Genomic DNA, 20,893 nt, shown 5'->3' with positions numbered 1-20,893 from the left:
ATTGTATTTACATACTGTAACATTTTTGTTACAGTATAATAAACAGTAACTATAAACAGATAACAGACTGATTGGCATGGGAAAAAAATAAACGCTAGGATTAAATGATAAACTGCATACAGAGTAGTTGTGCAAGCTGAAATGTACAGTATATAGAGAAACGATCCGGGTGACTTTTTATAATAACTCCCAATAACACATTCAAAACTAAATTAAGTTACGAAAGGTATCAGCCGCTGTCCGATGGCAGAGAATGTGACAAATAGGTACCGTGCGCAATTTAGGCAAATTATTCAGCGCTTGCCAGTATGGCTATGCTGTGCGGTGGCTCCTTAATAGAGCTCACCCAGTCTCCGGAGCGGGACTTCACTCCCCAGAAACAAAACACTCTTCGCCACCTAATGGTTGCCCGGATTTCTGCAGCCAGAGCTGGGGGCTCCAACGTCCCACTATCGGAGCCTGCAATCCCAAACAGCTGCTTTGCTCAATATATGGTAAGCCAAGCGCTGCCTAGTTACTGGATAGATAGCTTGGGGGGAAGCGCCAAGCCCATTCAACTGCTTGATCCCACGGACCGTGACCGAGCTGACTTCGCGGGAGCCTCCATCGGATTGGACTTTTCCTGACCGAGGGCCCTCCTCAGCGAGGGGTTTTACACGTTAGTTAGCCGGGACCGACTCTATAGTCTTCCGGCAAAAGTGCCACAGGCCGGCCTTCCCTCCAAAGAGCCGTCCTCGGAGGGGGAGGAGGAGGGGCGTCCAATGCATCATCTTCGCTTTCGGCCGGCTTCTTTGGCGCGGCCCTCACTCTGCTCCGGGGAAACGAGGGCGGAGCAGAGCGGGGCGGCGCTGCCCATCTCAAGTCACGCGGCCGATGGGCATTGTAAACACCACCAGGTGACTCCGAAAGGCTCAGCCGCCGCCGGAGATGAAGAGGCTGCAGCTGCTGCCGCCGCCGTGCTGCCGTTATGGAAGATAGTCTGGTTCGCGCCTTCGGGGGCCTCAGCCTCCAGCAGCCCCGCCGCTCCCAAGGCAGCCCCCACGCTCGCCGCTTCAGCAAAAGCCTCTATTTGCTCCGCGGCCTGCCCGGCTCAGGCAAAAGTACTCTGGCCAGGTAAGCCTGTCCCAGGTGCAGCCCTTCGGGAGGTCGCGCCGGGTTCAGGTTGGGGGAGGGGAAAAAAAGAAACTTAGTGCGGGGGGGGGGTCAGCGGAGGGGCGCCGAGCGGCGCGAAGGGCAACTTTCGAGGGTCTCCAGGAGTTATTCGACGCCTGGAGGGGTTGTAGACGGGAAGCGCCGCCGCAGCCGAAACCGCCTGGCCCGAGTTGATAACGAGGCAGGCGGTTAAGTCGCTGGGCGTGGTACGACCAGATAGGAGCCGTAGTTCCGCTTTTGGGGTTTTCCCCCACCCTCTCATAAATCTGTTGGAGTGTATTATCTTAAACTTAAAGGAACAGCAATGCTGGGGGTGGGGAAATACCATTAATGGTGGCCAGGAGAGAAGTCGGAGCCAGTCAGGGAAAGCAGAGAATAATAGGGAGAGTGGGTGATGGGAAGGGTACTTTGCCCTCAAGGGGCCATCTTAGGTCTGCACTACAGTGATAAGCACCAACAGAAAGCCTAGACGTGATGAGGAACTAGTAAATATAAGGAAGCAGCCTTAGTTAGGTGGGTCGATGAGAACGCCCATTTTTATAGCTGAAATTTGTGTGCCATCCATTCTTCAAACTCTGGAACTTGTTTGGCAAAGTCGCACTGCTGTGTTTGGGTTGCCCTAGGGCAGTGTTTCTCAACCTTGGTAGCTTGAAGATGGGTGGACTTCAAGCTATCAAGGTTAGAAACACTGCCCTAAGGTGATGTGTGACTTTTCCCCTCGGACTATGCAACTATCAGAAGGGGCAATTCCCACCCACCTGTTAGAAATGATACCTGTTTGGAGAAGTGATTGCGAAAATGCACTGTGAAAATGGAATATTTATTCTTTCCACTGAATACAATACTTTAGTATTGAGTCCAGTGAAATTAGTTAATATATTTTCTGCATGTTATTTAAATTTTAGATTGGCAGCTGAATCCTGTCAGAGCCACTGTTTCTCTGCAGGTAGCAGCTATTTTGTCATAAATGTTTTATTCTGCATGCATATCAAAAGGTCACTGTTTGTATACGAGGAAGTGTACATTTTGTCATGTGCTAATAATGCCAGTTTGTTTATTTTTTAATTCACTTCCTTCACTTCTGTTCTAATGGTTTCTGCAAAAGTTCCATAATTGACAGTTTTAATTCTTATTTACTAAACTGAAGGAGCATAACAAGAAGCAGATTTAAAAGATGAGCAATAGGAGTATGATAAATAGCTGCATCTATTTATATTTATGCTATTAATCTTCTCATCGTTCCTATCACCTACCTCCTCCCACTTATGACTGTATGATTGTAACTTCGTTGCTTGTATCTTTACGATTTATATTGTTATTGTTCTTGATTGCTTATTTGTACCCTATGACTATCATTAAGTGTTGTCTCTTATGATTCTTGATGAACGTATCTTTTCTTTTATGTACACTGAGAGCATATGCACCAAGACAAATTCCTTGTGTGTCCAATCACACTTGGCCAATAAAAAAATCTAGTCTAGTCGTAGAATTGTAATTTGTGGTTTATCTTAATACTGACTCTATTTAAGAAAAAACAGTCTTCAAAAATTATTTTGCTTTACTGGCTGAACAAAATCTATAATTTTGATAATAAAACAAAACATGCCAAACTGATCTTTCAAAATTATGCAAATATTCACAAATCAACCTAAATCAACAACTAATAGTAATAGTATAAAGGTATCCATATATGTGATGAATTGAAATAAATAAAAGGGAGAGTGGAGAATAAAATGCCAGGAAATGCACAGCATAAGAGTAATTCCATAAAATTTGACAAATTGAAAGTACTGCTATTTTCCCTTTGACCGTATATTTCATTATATTTGATCTATATTTCACAATTCAGGTGTACTAATCTTCAGGATTTTAATGTAAAAGAAGGCCTGTTCTGTTTAGCAGAAGGTTCTGTTTAGTAGTTATAAAGACAGAACAGGTCCTAAATTTAATTTTCATTTTCTGTTCTATGCCAAAATGGAATGCATTTTGGAAACATATTCCTGAAAAGAGAGAATCAAGGCATGTGGATAATTGAATATAGGGATAAGTATTGGGGGCCTCTATCTCAAATCCCTAAATGGAAAAGGGCATTGAAGAAAAGCCAAACCTTAATGCATCATGAAAAGAAAGCTGTGCTATCTTTATAAAATATGTATTACGAGTTTAAGAAAGGAATTTTTATACTTGGCTAACAAAAACCAAAGGCACAGGTATAGAATAGGTAGTATCTGGCTAAACAGCACTAATTGTTGAGTAATTTCAGAACTCTAGTGGACAGCCACTTAAGTAAGAACCAGCAATGTGCTGCAGCTGCCAAAAAAGCCAACACAGCCTTTTACTGCATTAACAGAGGGATAATATAAAGATCATGTGAAGTGTTAGTACTATTTTATACTGTTTTGGTAAGACCACACTTGGAATACTGCGTCCAGTTTTGATCACCATGATAGAAAAAAGATGTCGAGACTCAAGAGTGCAAAGAACAGCAAAGATGATTAGAGGGCTGGATACGTCTAGTTTAAAGAAAAGGACTGGGTTGACATGATAGCTGTGTTCCAGTATTCACACAGAACAGGGATTCAACCAGTGGTGAAATGTAAAATTTGTTACTACTGATTCTGTGGGCGTGGCTTGGTGGTGGGGTTGCAGAAAAAAATGCTTTTACTTTACTTTTTACTTTTATTTGATTTGTATACCGCCCTACTCCCAAAGGACTCAGGGTGGTGAACAGCCAACAATAAAATACATACATACAAAATTTAAAAAGCAGAAATAAAATTGAATTAAATAGTTTGGCCCAGACAGATTAAAACCCCAATCAATTTAAAACAAATTTAAACTTTGAGTATTAAAAATATTAAAAATATTAAAATATTAAAATTAAAATTGTTTAAAAAAGAGGGAGAAAGTTAGGCCAGGCCCGCCTGGTGAAATAAAAAGGTCTTTAGAGCGCGGCAGAAGGCGCACAGATCCGGGATCCTCTGTATCTCCGGGGGGAGCTCGTTCCAGATAGTAGGTGCCCCCACAGAGAAGACTCTCCCCCTGGGGGCCGCCAGTCGACATTGTTTGGCCAACGGCACCTGGAGGAGCCCCTCTCTATGAGAGCGTACCGGCCGGTGGGAGGCTATTGGTGGTAGTAGGCGGTCCCGCAAGTACCCAGGTCCTGAGCCAGGGAGAGCTTTAAAGGTGGTAACCAAAACCTTGAAGTGCACCCGGAAGACCACTGGGAGCCAGTGCAGCTCGCGCAGGAGGGGTGTTACATGGGAGCGCCATGTCGCTCCCATTACCACCAGCGCGGCCGCACTCTGCGCCAGTTGGAGCCTCCGGGTGCTCCTCAAGGGGAGCCCCATGTAAAGAGTGTTAACAATAGTCCAGGCGGGAGGTGACGAAGGCATGAGTGACCGTGCGTAAGGAGTCCCGATCCAGAAAGGGACGCAACTGGCGAATCAGGCGAACCTGACGAAAAATCCTCCCGGTCACGGCCATCAAAAGCCTCTGATGATCCCAGCTGAGCCGCATGATCATCAGAGGCTTTTTTTAAAAACGTTGAAAAGCATTTTTTCGGCTGAAGAGGTTGTAGAAAAAATGCTTTTAAAAGTAAAAAAAAAGCCTCTGATGATTGCGCAGCTCAGCTGGGCATGGGGGGGCAGGGATTTTTGCTACCAGTTCTCCGAACCACCCGCCACCATCGCTACCGGATTGAGTGATCCGGTCTGAACTGGGAGCATTTCACCCCTGGGTTCAACCCATTCTCCAAAGCACATGAGGGAAGGACAAGTGAGAAGCTTCAGTTTCTGCCTAGATCTCTTGTTATCACAAACCTTTCAATAAAAGCTCCTTTTGGAACAACTGCAATTTCAAGAGTCCTGTTTTCTTGGGAAGATTGGAGAGGCAAGACCTTACACTAACCTAGCTTTTTTGATTTCAGCCAAGATTAGTTAGTGCTTTATCTGCTGTGTCATAGATGGAGACAATATACCACTCTTTCAAGACCTTTTGAATAGGAGAAAAATTCAACTGGCATTGTATCCTTCAAATACAGAGTGAAACTTGCCCCAGAAATCCAGCAGAATGATCTAAGTGTACTAAACCATTGTTTAAGAATCATTTATTAACCATACTGCAGTTATCTGGGTTCACAAAGATATGCCCAGAACAGATAACACTTTAACTCAACAGATATGTGTTGGTATTCCTAATACTGTCTATGTGGTGCTATTTTCTTCTCCCCAAGTAAACTCTCCATGCTGATTATTTGTTCTAGTATTGTGATTTAGGAATTGTGAGATTTCAGTCTTCCAACTTGATGCTTCTCAGAAGGGTTTGATTTCAATTCTGCTTCTGGGTAGACATGTAAAGATTACATTGCATAGCTTTTTGGAGTTGTAGAAAGGAATTGCATACGAAGTATACCATATTTTTGGGGAGTATAAGACATACCAGAGTATAAGACACAGCTTAGTTTTTGGGAAGGAAAATAGGAAAAAAAAAATCTGCCTACCAGGTATTCATCTGGCTAACGTTCTTAGTCTGGTCAGGTTCAGCACATTAGTTTGCTGGTTTTGAGCACGCACGCATGCTTTTTATCCCCTGCTTGGGGATAAAAAATAGCTTCTAAAGCACAACTGATCTTTGGAGAGAGAAGCAATGAGAAAAACAGGCAAAGCAGGGGGAGATTGCTTCACTTGCTAGCGCCTCGTTAGGGCTGAAAAAAAAGCTTCGAAAAAGCTACTTTCGGAGTATAAGACGCACCTAAATTTTCAGCTTCTTTTATGGGGGGAAAAGTGTGTCTTATACTCCGAAAAATACGGAAGTTCTTTTGATTGTACATTTGTCCTGAAATGAGGGACCATCTGCTTTTGTCAGCTTAGTTTGCAAATATACTGTATTTTCCTTTCCATTGTTTCTGTATATGCCAGGAATTATGGCAACATTATACCCTTATGTGATATATATCCAATGTACTCAGTTTCTGTACAGAACAGAACAGAATAGAATTCTTTATTGGCCAAGTGTGATTAGACACACAGGGAATTTGTCTTTGTTGCTTTATATGTGAAGGAAGTTACTTCCCTTGTTTAATTTGGAACTCTTGCTGCTCAGAGATAGGCTGCTGACTTTTATGAACAAAAATCAGTGATAAGAACTACATTTAAAATGCTGTGTATTTTAGATCATAATCATCCAAGTTAAGAAGTTATTTTTACTCTTATTGTGCACAGAACAAATACAAACACAGTGTTTCAGAAATTTATTTATGCATCAAATCCACTATATATCCCACCACAATTCTAAGGACTCTCAGTGCCTCACAAAAATGAACACACTTCATAACAATACAAAAACATAAGATGATTAAAACACCCAAATAATTCATGGCATCAGGGCTGAAAAGCTCCATCTTCAGCTTTTTCCAGAACACACCCACTTGAATGATTTCTGCATTTTTTCCACAGTAATAACCAGGCAGCAAATTGGACGACCTCTGATGGCAACAGAGGAGAGGAGCTTTAGATTGTACACCTCTGCCCTGCTATAATGTGTTGTTGTTGTTAGTTGTGAAGTCGTGTCCGACCCATCGAGACCCCATGGACAACGTTCCTCCAGGCCTTCCTGTCTTCTACCATCCTCTGGAGTTGTTGTGGCCCGTATGCGGCCTGTGCAGCTAGTAGCTGATTCAGACAGCGAGGAGGCTGATGTGGTGCTGAGCCAGCAGTCTGTGCAGCTGGCACTCGAGTCGGACAATGAGGAGGCTGGAGAAGATGTGGCGCTAGAGGTGGGGATTCAGCCAGGGCCTTCAGAACCTCCAGAAGCTCCCTTAAGTGAAGAGGACGAAGAGGAGGAGCCTTTTCTCGATGCACGGGCGCGCAGAGTTGCCAAAAGGCAGGAGTGGCTCCTCAGGAGGAGGTCTCCTTGGGAGTAAGGCTTGGGGCTAATTGGCCACTCCCTTAGCCTATTTAAGGAGGAACACCGACTGAAACAATTTGCAGGGAACAACTTAGTTCACATACCTTCGTGTTTTGTCTTGCTTATCTTATCAGCTTCCTGCAAATTGCGTCTAGGCATTCTGCCAACCACAGTAAGCTTTCAGTATTATTCTTTGAATTCTTGGCGGCTGTTAATGCAGTTAATTAACAGCCGTTGTAAAAAACTGGTTTATTTAGTAAACTAAGGTTTGAACAGACTTTGTGTGTTCTGCGTTCTTTGGGGTCCATAGCTGGGGCAGAAGAGTCCATTTAAGCTCACACCTACTACTTCAGTGACTCCATCCAGCCACCTCATTCTGTTATCCCTTCTTCTTTTGCTATAATGTAGCTGTAGTTAATTATAAAAATGCATTTGTTTGCTCAAGTAATTTGCAAAAATCAAAGTATTGCATTTGACAGTTGCACCAAATGGCATTTTCAAAGTGGTAGAAGTTTTTCTCTTGTGACATCACATTGTTGTATCCAATGATGATAACCAATCAGCACTTTGTTCTTTTTTCTTTGCTTGTCAGGCAACTGAAACGTGAATTTCCTAATGCAGTCATTTTTAGTACTGACGAGTATTTCATCATGGAAGATGGCACCTATGAGTTTAATCCTGATTGTTTGGGAGACGCACATAAGTGGAACCAGGAAAGAGGCATGTATGACTGGTTCTCCTCAACATTCCTCTTTATCTACTCCATCAAAGTGGCTTTCTAAAAGTTGATTAGAACAAATAGAATTAAGAACAGAATAAGCCTAATTCTGAAGTGAAAGCTGATATGCTTACTGTTTAAAGACTTTCTGATATGGAAGCTAAACATTATACTGCATTATGTTTGGTATGGCTGTGAGAAATTGATTTCTTCTGCCAAGTCTATGATAACTTCCAATTGACTTCTAGGATGATATTGAAAAATGGGTAGAAGTAGATGAAAAATAACCTGGACCCTTACAATTTTTCATAAATTGTAGGACAGAAATGGCCATCTGGAAACATGAGCCTAGAACAGAGGCAAAAAATATACTAGGGTTTGAAGAGTTATCTGGGTTTAAAAATCTGCTTTGAACTTAATTTTTTTAAGTTCATTCCATTTCTACTTTGACTCCCAGTATACATTATCTTTGCACTATTTTCAATATAATGCAATTAATCCAGGTACTTTACACTTAACAATACAAACATTTCCTGCTACATCCTGGGAAAGCAATTGTGATCTGTATGGAATCAAACAGCTTCTTAGACCTATTTTTGCAGAACCATTTATCTAGATTGCAGTGAAATTTAGATTCCACATGTTGAAGTGAAAAAAACATGCAAAAAGATGTAACATTATTTTGGTATCATAAACTCTTACCTGATCAAAATTTGTCTAATACATGCCTACCCCATCTACAAAAAAACTGCCTATCTGTATTATACCCTAAACATGAAGTTTGCCAGAACAGGAAGTAACTGAATTCTTATATCAGTAATTAATGTACTTGCTGATTTTAAATGCAATGACAATTGTTTTCTAGAATTAGAAATTGCAGATGATGAAAAAGCTTCTGGATAATTCCAGCAAGCTGAAAAGTGAGGAAAATAGGAGCAATGTGAGGATTTAAAAAATATAGACATAATGCTAGATTTTTCATAAACTAATGAAAAATCTAGCATTATGTCTATAACTATTTAGTTACATAGATATATAGTTTAAATTTAATCACTTCTTAGCTGAAGAAAAATGTATGAAGAGTATATTTACTTTTATCATTTTTGTACATGGCATATTTCTATTGCATGTCTTGATTAGGATATGGAAGCATTATGATCAAGCACATTTACATTTTTTAAAGCAATAATTTAACTGGTCTTTCGTCCATAAGAGTTTCCAAGTCAATATGCTTAGCATTAAAACTAATATCATAAAATTACAACAGATAGAAAAATAAAAATTATTAATTATAGTAAAAAGTCTGATATTAGTGGAGATCAAAGTCACCAACATCTTAAGTTTCAAAATTAGATAGACAGATAGACAGACAGACAGACAGAGATAGAGCTATAGATATAATTTACAGCCCACTTTTGTTATTTTTATAAACAACTCAAGGCAGTGAACATATCTAATGTCGCTTTTTCCTTCTATTTTCCCCATAACAACAAGTTTGTGAGGTGAATTCATTCAGAGAGAGTGAGTAGCCCAAGGTCACCCATCTGGCTTTTGTCTCTAAGGCAGGACATGAAGTCACAGTTTCTAGCCTGGTTTTAGTTTAGTTTTAGTTTTTATTATATTTGTAAACCGCCCTTCTCCCAAAGGACTCAGGGCGGTGAACAGCCATGATAAAACAACATACAAGACAAAATTTAAAAAACATATTAAAACAATTCAATCTTTGGCCAAAATTAAAACTTCCAATTAAAACCATTTTAAACCACTTTTAAAACCCAATTTAAAATCATTTATCCCGTCAGACCGGCTTGCTGAAATAATAGGGTCTTCAGAGCTCGACGGAAGGCGCAGAGGTCGGGGATCCTTCGTATGTCCGGGGGCAATTCATTCCATAGGGCAGGAGCCCCCACAAAGAAGGTTCTCCCCCTGGGGGTCGCCAGTCGACATTGGTTGGCCGACGGCACCCTGAGGAAGCCCACTCTGTGGGAGCGTGTCGGTCGGTGGGAGGAAAACAGTGGCAGAATGTGGTCCTGTAGGTAACCAGGTCCTAAGCCATGGAGCGCTTTAAAGGTGGTAACCAACACCTTGAAGCGCACCCGGAAGACTACCGGGAGCCAGTGCAGCTCACGAAAGAGGGGTGTTACATGGGAGCGACGGGTCACCCCCATTATCACTCGCGCGGCCACATTCTGAACCAGTTGGAACCTCCGGTTGCTTCTCAAAGGGAGCCCCATGTAGAGAGCATTACAATAGTCCAGACGGGAAATGATGAGGGTGTGAGTGACTGTGCTCAAGGCGTCCCGATCCAGAAAGGGACGCAACTGGGAAATCAGGCGAACCTGATAAAAAGCCCCCCTGGCCACGGCCGTCATATGATCGTCTAAAGACAGCCGTGAATCCAGGAGGACACCCAAGTTGCGAGCCCTCTCTGAGGGGGGTAAGATCTCATCCCCAATAGCCAACGATGGTGTTAGCTGGCTATATCGGGACGTCGGAAACCATAGCCAGTCAGTCTTGGAGGAGTTGAGTCTGAGTCTGTTCCTCCCCATCCAGATTCGCACGGCCTCCAGGCAAGGGGACATCACGTCAAGGGCATCATTGGGGTGGGCTGGGGTTGAAATGTACAACTGTATGTCATCAGCATACAGTTGACACTTCACCCCAAAGCCACAGATGATCTCGCCCAGCGGCTTCACATAAATGTTGAACAGGAGGGGCGAGAGGACTGACCCTTGTGGCACCCCACAAGTGAGGAACCTCGGGGTTGACCTCTGCCCCCCTGTCAACACAGACTGCGTACGGTCAGAGAGGAAGGAGGAGAACAACCGTAACACGGGGCCCCCCACTCTCACCCCCTCTAGCCGATGCAGCATGATACCATGATCGATGGTATCAAAAGCCGCTGAGAGATCTAGGAGGACCAGGACAGAGGAGCAACCCCTGTCCCGGGCCCTCCAGAGATCATCAGCCAATGCGATCAATGCCGTTTCCGTGCTGTAACCCGCTCTGAAGCCCAACTGGCACGGATCTAGATAGTGCCTATCTGGCACTATCTGGTGCTACCAGACCAAATGGACAAATAGAAGTATAATGTAGATCAGAATAGGAAAAAACAGTGCCAATTATATTTCCCTGAAGAGGTCTCATAATTTAAAAATATCACTGCTCAGTAGCAGCACTAGTATAATGGGCCCTAGTGACCCCACTTTGCCATGTATGTTAAAAGTCAGGTCTGTTGCTAAATGTCTGGAGGCTGACTTATTAGGTTGGCCTTCTACTTTTGTCTAATATCATATGGCAACATTCAGAGGTTGGGAATCTTTGAGTTGCAAATATAGTTCCTATCCCTGCAGCTCTCTGTAGAATAACTAGTGAGATTTATTTACTATTATTCATTATGACAGTAGTTGACTTTTCTTCTATTAAGAAAGCTCAATTTAGCTTTTCTGTACTACAGTAATATTATTATTTCCAGTTTTAATGTGTTCTTCCTTTTCTGTTTCAATTTTGTAGTATTATATATATGGCATATGGGAAATAAGCTGAACATATAATGCCAAAAAATATGAAAGGAATAAAGCCCTGTTTTTTGAAAGTCCTTTGCTAATTATATATCATACTTATTTGTAATGTAAATAACCAATATTTCTGTTGCAGACAATCCCCCAAACAATCCTAGCTTAGTGATTTGCAGCTGTGCTACAGGCCCTGGAAATCTCAAGTTCTTTTATTATCTGAAGGATTTAATATAATTATCTAGATAAACGTTAACTAATTTCACCTAATAAAAACCTATACCTTATTATATCACAGCACGTAAAGCTATGAAGAAAGGGAAATCCCCAGTTATAATTGATAATACCAACATCCACGCTTGGGAAATGAAGCCATATGCGATAATGGTATGTAATATTGTGACTTCTTTGTAATTCGGGCTAAAAAGAAACCTGTAACTTTATCGTTATCAAATTAGGGAGGAAATTTGAAGAATCTGTAATGTCCATAATGTTTTCAAATACCATTTTTTTTCTGCTTGAATTCTTGTTCAACACGTTGTCCAATTCCTTGAACTGCATTCTCCAACTTGGCAATATTGCAACCATAATAAATTGGATGGGATTTATGGGCATTTGGAAGGCAATAGATCGGTACACCATCCAATATAAATCCAGCCTTCTTTTTTAGGTTACATTTAGCTCTTTTTCTTAAAATTGAGAACATTCTCGGGAATCATGCACAGTTGAAAGGAATGTTGCTTTACGGAGACACTGAAAGCATAGTTCCAGCTTTTGTGGAATATTTGTTTCTAGGCCAGTATAAATCTTGCAATCAATGCAATCACTTTTTAAATTAAAATATGAAATTATCTTATATTGAGCCAAATCTTTAGCGTATCAGATACTTTCTGATTGGTAGCTGTTCTTTTAAAATACAGATCTTTCTGGCACTCTAAGCTCTTTTAAGGGAGATACTAAGGACTTTATGGAGGCAAAAGTGTCTTTTTGATAGTGCTACAGACTATCTTTCAGTTTAAAGCAAGTTGTAAGAAATGCTATGTTTTCCTTCCGTTGTGTTACCATTGGTGCTAACTTAGCATTCAAATAATTTGAGTGAAATACCAGCTGAACGTGCTTAAGGACATAAGCATAGTCTAAGCTCCTCTTAGTCTTGCATTTCACTCACTGGCCAACCAGATATCTGCCAATGTTCCTTTAGATGCTGCTTGGCACACCAGTTAAATAGAATCTCTGTCCCTCTTAGTAATAAAAATCACTTATGAATGTAATCTGCTAATTCAAATTTCCAATCATTTTTTTTAATATAGTTTTGACAGCACCTACAGTATCAACAGGTAATTGTTTCAATATTCCTAGCTCACAATCGTCTGTTTTGAGAGCAATTTAAAGATTACTGCATGTCTAACCAGCTTTGCTTCTTTTCTTGAGAAGCAATATTTTAAAGTCCTTGAGATAACTCAATAGCAATGTTGGATTTTTTTTGTTTGCTGTCTTATTCATAATGCATTGATGATGAAAAGTCTTACATAATTAATGGTGAGTAGTTAGAAAAATCATGAAAAATCATACTGAAATTTACTGACAAAAAATTAGGAAAAGTATGAATAGTATAGTATAGTCATGCTTGAATAAATAATTCTGAGAAATACAGTAAATAATAGAAGATGTGTTCTATGTGGATTACAAAACATATTTTGCTTAAGCTTCCAACAAAACAATCCTGCTTTGTTTGGCAGAATATAATTTGCTGTACTTTAATAAAACATTTCAAGTATTCCAGTCATTGAAAACAGTGGGAACTTCTCTTGCTTTTCATCCCAGGAATACAAGGTTGGATGGGATGCTACTCAAAAAGAAAAACCCAATTTACAAAAGAATTGGGCAGATTATTTTATTTTCAAATCGTTAAAAATAAGTCTCAGGAGGTCATGGAAAGAATTATTCCTTGTAGTTATTTTTTATAGATTACCATTGCACTGTTAGGCAAATTAAAGCAAAAATGATTTTTTTAAAGTCAGTCATCCATTCAGGATGAACTGTCTCTGTTACCTTGCTGCAAAAAATGCTGCTGCTTAATTAACTCTTGCATGAACAGTAACAACATGGGAAAATAAACAACAAAAATTTAATAACATCTGCACATAATTGTATCCTGAAGCTCAACTCAATTCAATCCAATCAAATCTCACTCAAAAGGACGCACGGAATATCCATATCCATTGAAGTCCATTCAAACATACGCCAGAATTCCCACTCTGGCATTCATAGTGATCTCTGTATTTGCAGCCTATGCTCGCAACATTAGAAGTTAATCGGCTGTAATGTGCTTTGTCCTGCAACAGAGTTCGCCATGGGTCTGCAATCCTGAACAATGTGCTTAGATAACAGCAGACTTGATCCGGCACTTCTAATGTCAATCCATCCAGTCAAAGCCAATAGCAGTAGGTATATGACTAGATTAGTAAATCTGCTGACTTTACTAGCCTGGAAATAAATCCTGATGTATAAACCACCAAGATCTAGTTTCTATGCTTAAAACAGTTAAAATGCATGAGGCAATGCCTCTTACGACTAACAACTTTTGTGAGAATGTCCATTTCATTTAGAACTCAGTACAGTACTCTCTAAATGATTATTTCATGGATAGTCCTTTCAGGAAGTGCTGGGGGAACTTGAATTAGTCATTCCAAGAAAAGGAATTAGGAGGGCCTTTCTGTATGCTGTGGATTCATGTCAAATAAAAAACACTCTTTTTAGGCACTCATAAAATGTGGATAGTGAAGATTAACATGCTTGAGAAGAAAGTACAACCTACTTAACCAAGTCTGCTGCAGCTGTATGAGCTACATTCTCACAACATGCTGCTTTTAACTTTTATTTTTTGGTGGATTGGTGTGTGGTATGCAGTTTATTAATCAGTGTATTGGGTTTATTCAGTAATCAGGTTGTGCAACTCAAATCTTTGGTATTTTTTTCTCCCTCATGGTAGAGAAAAATATGGAAAACACTGCTTAATAGATTAAAACATGATAGTATTTTCTAAAATTGTAGCATTATAACAATTTGTTGTTGTTGTTTTCCAGGCACTTGAAAACAGATATGAAGTTATATTTCGGGAGCCAGATACACGTTGGAAGTTCCATGTTCGGGAATTAGCTAGGTACATTTTACAACCAAATGTAGAAAAATGAGGCAGACCATTGTTGTAATCATTGATTGATCTGAATCCTGATTTAGGCAAGAGGCTTGTCCTGAGAAACAGCATGTAGGAAAGTTGGTTTCTACTAGTCTAGTTGGAGATAGCTAAATATTCATCCTGCTTATGTATATAGTAGTGTAGTTTCTTGGATATATTGCAAAAATTGTGACCTTGAAACTACGATGAAGACAGATTGCCATGTCAGTACTATATCTCATGAATCAGAAATGGAGTATATATCCCATTTTAAACATAATTTTCAGTATTTGAAAATATCTTGTAAATACAGCAATTTGCAAATAGCAAACATTGGTATTTAAAGATAAACTTGCAGTAATAATTAAAAACATGAGATTTGGAAAATAAAAAATCTGGGAAAAATTAAATGTTATTTTTAAATTGATAATTATTTGGCATGATTTCTGAAGAAGTATGATCTTCTTGTTAATGTTAATCTTTGTATTAATCTCCTAAAAGTGAGAAAGTTAGGACCAAAAGCTTCCATTGAGAAAGCATGAATTTTATTTCTTTTGTGTCCAAAGTTACCTCACACAAAGCATATCAGGAGCTTTATATTCATAGATTTGGAAGGGACTCTTTAGACCACTGAGTTCAACCCTCTGCTCAGGGCAGGAATCTTAATTAAAACATTACAATCTGATGGTTCCTACCTGGTGAAGCAAATCACATCACGTCTCTTGGCAATTGGTTCCATTGCTGAATAATTCTTACTACCCAGATTTTTTGCGCAAGATTCATCTGAAATAGCCTTTGTATAATTTAAACCCATTATTTATCTTCTATCCCAGGGATATCAAACTGGCGGCTTGTGGGCTGGATGTATCACACAGAGGCCATGCCCACTCCAGCTCCGTGAAGGGGAAAAACATCGCGAAATGTCACATGGCAGTGTGACGCCGCGAGTTTGACACCCATGTGGTGTTCTATAAAATGATCAAGAATGGGTCTATTTTTCTGTAACATGTTTTTATTTCAGGTTCTTTCCTATAGCCAATCATCACTGATGTGTTCATGTTTTTTTTAATTAGAATAACAAAAATGTTCTGAAATCCAGTGTTAAAGTTCATACAGATAGTCTGATAACTCTCTACCTTTCTTCAGTAGATCAATTTTTTTTCTGCTTGTACTGAACATATTAAATTGTCTAGGGTGGTGATGGTTAGCCTTTTCCGGACGGAATGCCCAAAGTATGTGCGAACGTGTGTGAATGTGCGCCTGAACCCCCAAAATGCAATGATGTGCGCCTCCCGTGCATGTGCCCCGCCCTCCGTGCATGCGCAACCAGCTGGCCGGTGGGAGGTGTGCACAGATGCGTGATGGAGCTGAACTGGGGCAATGGCTCAGGTGCCCAGAGGGCGCTGCGTGCCACCTGTGGTACAGACCATCCCAATGATGCCCTTAATGTGATGTCCTGCTGCCTGGAGGCCGTGCGGGTCTGGATCGGGAGAAACAGGCTCAGACTCAACCCTTCTAAGACCGAGTGGCTGTGGCTTCCGGCGTCCCAGTATAGTCAGCTGGTGCCATCGCTGACTTTTGGGGGTGAATCTTTGCCCTCCACAGAGAGGGCTCACAATCTGGGTGTCCTCCTGGATGCACGGCTGTCTTTAGAAGAGCACATGACGGCCGTGGCCATGGGGGCTTTTTATCAGGTTCGCCAGATCCACCAGTTGCGTCCCTTTCTAGACCGGGACGCCCTACGCACGGTCGGTCACGCCATTGTCACTTCCTGGCTGGACTACTGTAATGCTCTCTACATGGAGCTCCCCTTGAAGAGCACTCGGAGGCTCCAACTGATCCAGAATGCAGCTGCGCGGGTGGTTATGGGCGCAACTTGTTGTGCCCATGTAACACCCTTCCTGCGCGAGCTGCACTGGCTCCCAGTGGTCTTCCGGGTGCAATTCAAGGTGTTGGTTACCAGTTTTAAAGCGCTCCATGGCATAGGACCAGGGTATTTACGGGACCGCCTTCTGCCATTGATAGCCTCCCACCGACTAGTTCGCTCCCAGAGAGGGGGACTCCTCAGGGTACCGTCGGCCAAATTATGCCGGCTGGCGACACCCAGGAGGAGAGCCTTCTCTGTGGGAGCTCCTGCCCTTTGGAACGAACTGCCCCCAGAAATACGTACAATCTCTGACCTCCGGGTTTTTTGCTGTGCCCTCAAGACCCTACTGTTCCGACAGGCGGGGCTGCCTATTTAAGTGGTTTTAAATTGGAGTTTTAACTTGGGGTTTTAAATTTTAGCCGAAACTGTTTAATTGATTTTAATTACTTTTTAATGATGATGTCTGTATATTTGTTTTTAAATTGGCTGTACACCGCCCCAAGTCCTTCGGGAGAAGGGCAGTATATAAATAAAATTAACATAACATAACATGTGCCATAGGTTCACCATCACGGGACTAGAGGCTTGCTGTAACGACTGGTTCTTTTCCTTCCCTCTAGTCAGTATCCGATAGTTACTAAAAATAAAATTGAATCTAACTTGGAGCCTTTTTCTTTCTTCTGTGATAATCTGCGGCGCCGAAGCCCAAGCAATTTAAACGGCGTCGATATCCGACGTGGTCGCAAGGATCGGAGGGGAGCAAGAATCGGGCCCACAGAGGAGAATTGACCCTTTACAAATGACCAGACGGCCGTGGCCGTAGGAGGCAGCCCGAGCCACTCCAGGCATTTGGTGGCGCTATCAGTCACACTGAACTTGCCAGCACAAATCTCAAGCAAGGGAACAGCTACTGAGGGAGAAAAAAAACCCTGATCTAGTAAGGTACTGTCCAGAATTGTCCAGAAGTGGATGAAACAGGAGCAACAGAAAAAGATGTCTCTGTCAGACGACTGAGTCAAAAACTGGGCCCAACAGACACAAGTGGGGGTGTGGCCAGCAAAATTGACTCAGTCTCTGGGCACATTGCACTGTATCAACCCACTTCTGGACCATTCCACAGTCCATTGGGAGAATCTGGGGATTACTTTGCTGAAAAGGACCCTTCTCAGTGGTCAGTTTGATCACATAGGTGTTGGATGTAGTTGAGTTCAATATTAGAGAAAGTGAATCTATTGGTCTCTTAATCAGTATATAATCATATCTCAACCAAATCCATATATGCATTTAATGGACTAATTCCTGATTACATATAGGAATCTGTATGGATCAGTTTCATACAGGTTCAAAATCATACAAGGAAAACTAATGCATGGATCAGGGGCAATTAATATTCTCATGCTTTCCTTGACCTATTTTTACATTTTTTTTTATAGACGTAATCATCACGGTGTTTCATTTGAGAAAATACGATGGATGAAAGATGAATATGAGCATAATGTTACCTTCCATTCAGTGCTTCATTCTGAAGAACCAGCCAGATACCGCAATTCTGGACGTTATTTTTCCAACAACAGAATGAATAGATCATGAAATTGAAGGATTTTAATGGGAAACCTAGTGGGAGATTTTAGTGGGATTTTATAGATTTTATCAATTTGTATATTGTTTTAGATTCTTAGCAATTTTCTATTTTTCTATTGAACTAAAGTAGGTCTTGATGTTCCACAATTCTTGCAGATTTTAAAGAAAATTATAGAAGAAATAATTTAAACATAAACCATAATCTCATTGTTGCGTTTTCACATTTTTAATTTATTCTTTTCTGCAACCATTTTCATACTAGGCTTTATATTCACAAAAAATTACAGGGTGGCACCTATTTAGGTCTACATGTCAGCCAAATACCTTGTTGACTGTTGGCATTAAAATTCTAACTATGATATATGAGATATCATTTCCCAAATCCTCATATATTAAGAAGAGCAGTTCTGTGGTAGCAGTAGTCGTAAATATGTTTGTTTTGTCACTAAGACCAAAAATAGGACTCCAATCCAATGGCAGAAACCTTTTCTATTTGTGCCTTTACCAGTGTCTAAGTCTATGTTCAGTGTATTAGAAGCCTTGAGCTTTCAAAAGAACCAGAACCAAGCATTTTAGGAATGGGTGTGGGCGAAGCTTTTGAGCTGCAGGATAAGTAAACCTGAAACTGCTCCCAAAACCAGTATAGATTTGTGAAATCCTCAGAACTTGTACAGATAAATTGTAATGGTGGTTAAGTAGTATTTAACATAAGATCTTGTTTCTTAAGTCCTATAGTTTCTATGTTCTAGATTCTATGTTTTTAAAATATGTAGCCATAGTATGTGGCTTTTACTTTTCTGATTTTTGATTTTAAAAAAACCCCAAAAAACATTGTATAAAAAACTGAAAAACCTGTTCAGTGTATTGTTCAAAGAGATGAGGTGCTTCATTAGATACCTATTTTTGAAATCCTGGTTCTGATGGATTTTATATATCTGGTAGTAATTTGCTAACATAAAATAGTACAGAGCAAAAGCACAGCCTCAATTTTTTATTTTTACTCTACAAAAATGGAAATTTTGTAGAATTGGGTTTTGTGAAACAAGCAAGATGCATCTCAACTTTCCTATTAAGTAATAAATACTTAGATGAGTCAGAAGCCAGCATAAAGAACTAGATACTGACTAAAACAAAAATATTGAAATTACTACAGCTGCTATTAATATTGAAAGAATAAACTTTTCAGAAGAAAAAACGTAAAACTTTTTCACTTTGTAACAAAAACTGGATTCTTTTTCTCTTGATCTGGTTTCTATTTATTCTTTAAAAATTAGCCAGAACATTCTATTTTTTAAAAAAAAATGTTTATTCTATTTTAGGGAGACTAATCTAACAACAGGTTCCAATTTTAGGTACCCCGAGTCCAATGAAATTCGTGAAGTATATCAAACAATTAAGATATAATTAAATATGCCAGGAATTCTTTATCATGGATATTATATAGATTTATTATGAAATTTTGGCTATTTTATCCAAACACAGATAATGATCATTTTATTCATATTTAAAAACTGCTACTGGTTTATAAAGATAGAGTAGTGTTCAGGGACATATTTTTCATTATGATTTAGAGATCATATAATATAATATTGTATCTTTTTGCAGAATTTGTTTACTGGCAATAAATAATTTATATTAATTTCCCCAGTGTAATAAGATATAGATCAGGTGATATTCTCAATTGTAAATATTAAAGGATGAGGGATCATTTTCTTTGTTCTTTTTAGGGAAGAGGATAATTTGATGCTACTTTAATATTCACATTTGATAAAACAATACGTTCATATAATTTTGGGCACTAGTCCCTTTGACAACCTCTGATACATATAACACTGTTTAGAATAGCCGTTTATACAGCATCTTTAGGAAAGAAAAACGAGAAAAATCCTTTTGTGCAACCTTTTTATGTATTCTTCTGTTAAGCCATTTGTTCAAAAGCTAACTTTGATGTAAGATGCATTGAATATTTGAGATAAAAATTTGAAACTAATAACTTCTGACCCAGAAATGTACCTGTAGCTTACATATCAGGAATTTGCAAGTTCTTACTGAAGTGTCTTAAAATGTTTGTTTTGAGCTAAAACGTATAATAAACAAATCTAAACAAACATTTACAACGTTCAGAGTTTTAAAAGGTAATTCACACATTAAATATAAACTATATTAACAGTGACATTTTCTTTGCCTCTGTAACATTTCCTATACAATAATGAACTCTGTTTTCCTGTATAGGAATTATTTTTTTTTGGTATTTCCCGGATGCATGTCTTTTTTTTTATTGGTAGGCTGGACAGAATGATCAGCCTGCGAAAAACTGTAGCATCATGTACTGGATATCACATGTGCAGTGTCACCCATAGATACAATTCCTTGCTCTGCTGAAAAATTACTTAAGAGGGCTTGAGTATTTATCATTGCAAGTTCTTCATCAGCAACAAAATTGTTTTCAGGAGCAAAATCAGTCCCATTTAACTTTAGAAGCGGATGTTTGTTATTCTTACATTCAGTTTTTTTAACTGAAGTTTTGCTCTGGGCACAAGTGCTTCTAGGGGGCTGAAATGCTTTTTTTAGAGGTGGTGAAATAAATGTGCAGATTGGCTTCACAGGTGGAGGGGAAGGGACTTGACTGAGCAGATCCATTGCCTTTCGTTTCTTATAGTTCTTTGGAGTTTCTTGAAAATCTGGTGTCACTTTTGCAGATCCAAGAGAAAAGGATGGTTTTATATCTGACTTTCCAATAGTCAAAGGACTCTGATGTCTTCGTTCACTGTTGGGAATTGTAATCTTTAAAAGACAACAAAAATAGGAGTTGTTTGTTATTTTTATTCACAAAAAAAATTTGAATTAAATAATGTCTTTCTCTTTAGATATGTATCCTTTTAAAATAACTTCCTTCAAAGCAATCTTAGGAAATGTCTCTACCAGATATTTAAATGATCAGTATAAGACAGCAATCCTGGCCTACACGCCCTGGA

The 20,893-nt window shown here is 39.8% G+C and overlaps 2 protein-coding genes across 9 annotated transcripts in view; one reads left to right on the top strand and one right to left on the bottom strand.

Annotated features, from left to right (window-relative positions):
* The first annotated feature begins 315 nt into the window (after positions 1 to 315).
* On the top strand, positions 316 to 20,026 carry N4BP2L1 (NEDD4 binding protein 2 like 1). 3 transcript variants are annotated; one of them, XR_015734396.1, is made up of 6 exons: positions 317 to 1,113; positions 7,652 to 7,779; positions 11,591 to 11,679; positions 14,379 to 14,455; positions 15,304 to 17,279; positions 17,771 to 20,026. XR_015734396.1 is itself a non-coding variant. In XM_034411240.3 (5 exons), the coding sequence occupies exons 1-5, from the start codon at positions 968 to 970 to the stop codon at positions 17,925 to 17,927; spliced, it is 597 nt and encodes a 198-aa protein (XP_034267131.1). In that variant the 5' UTR covers positions 316 to 967; the 3' UTR covers positions 17,928 to 20,026. The 3 variants fall into 3 exon arrangements, 2 of the variants coding, with proteins under 2 accessions (XP_034267131.1, XP_034267140.1); XM_034411240.3 differs by lacking the exon at positions 15,304 to 17,279 and having other exon boundaries at positions 316 to 1,113; XM_034411249.3 differs by lacking the exon at positions 17,771 to 20,026 and having other exon boundaries at positions 17,042 to 17,268.
* The window catches only part of BRCA2 (BRCA2 DNA repair associated), a 53,250-nt gene continuing 52,163 nt past the window's right edge, over positions 19,807 to 20,893 (bottom strand). For all 6 annotated transcript variants that reach the window (XM_087894762.1, XM_087894759.1, XM_087894764.1 and 3 more), the window contains one exon: positions 19,807 to 20,702. In XM_087894762.1, the coding sequence (XP_087750888.1) occupies positions 20,241 to 20,702 (462 nt within the window). In that variant the 3' untranslated portion in view covers positions 19,807 to 20,240. The remainder of the gene's footprint in view (positions 20,703 to 20,893) is intronic.

Source organism: Pantherophis guttatus, chromosome 5, assembly GCF_059756535.1.
Source record: "Pantherophis guttatus breed Tessera chromosome 5, ASM5975653v1, whole genome shotgun sequence".
Taxonomy (NCBI): Eukaryota; Metazoa; Chordata; class Lepidosauria; order Squamata; family Colubridae; genus Pantherophis; species Pantherophis guttatus.
This window is presented reverse-complemented; position numbering and strand designations above follow the sequence as displayed.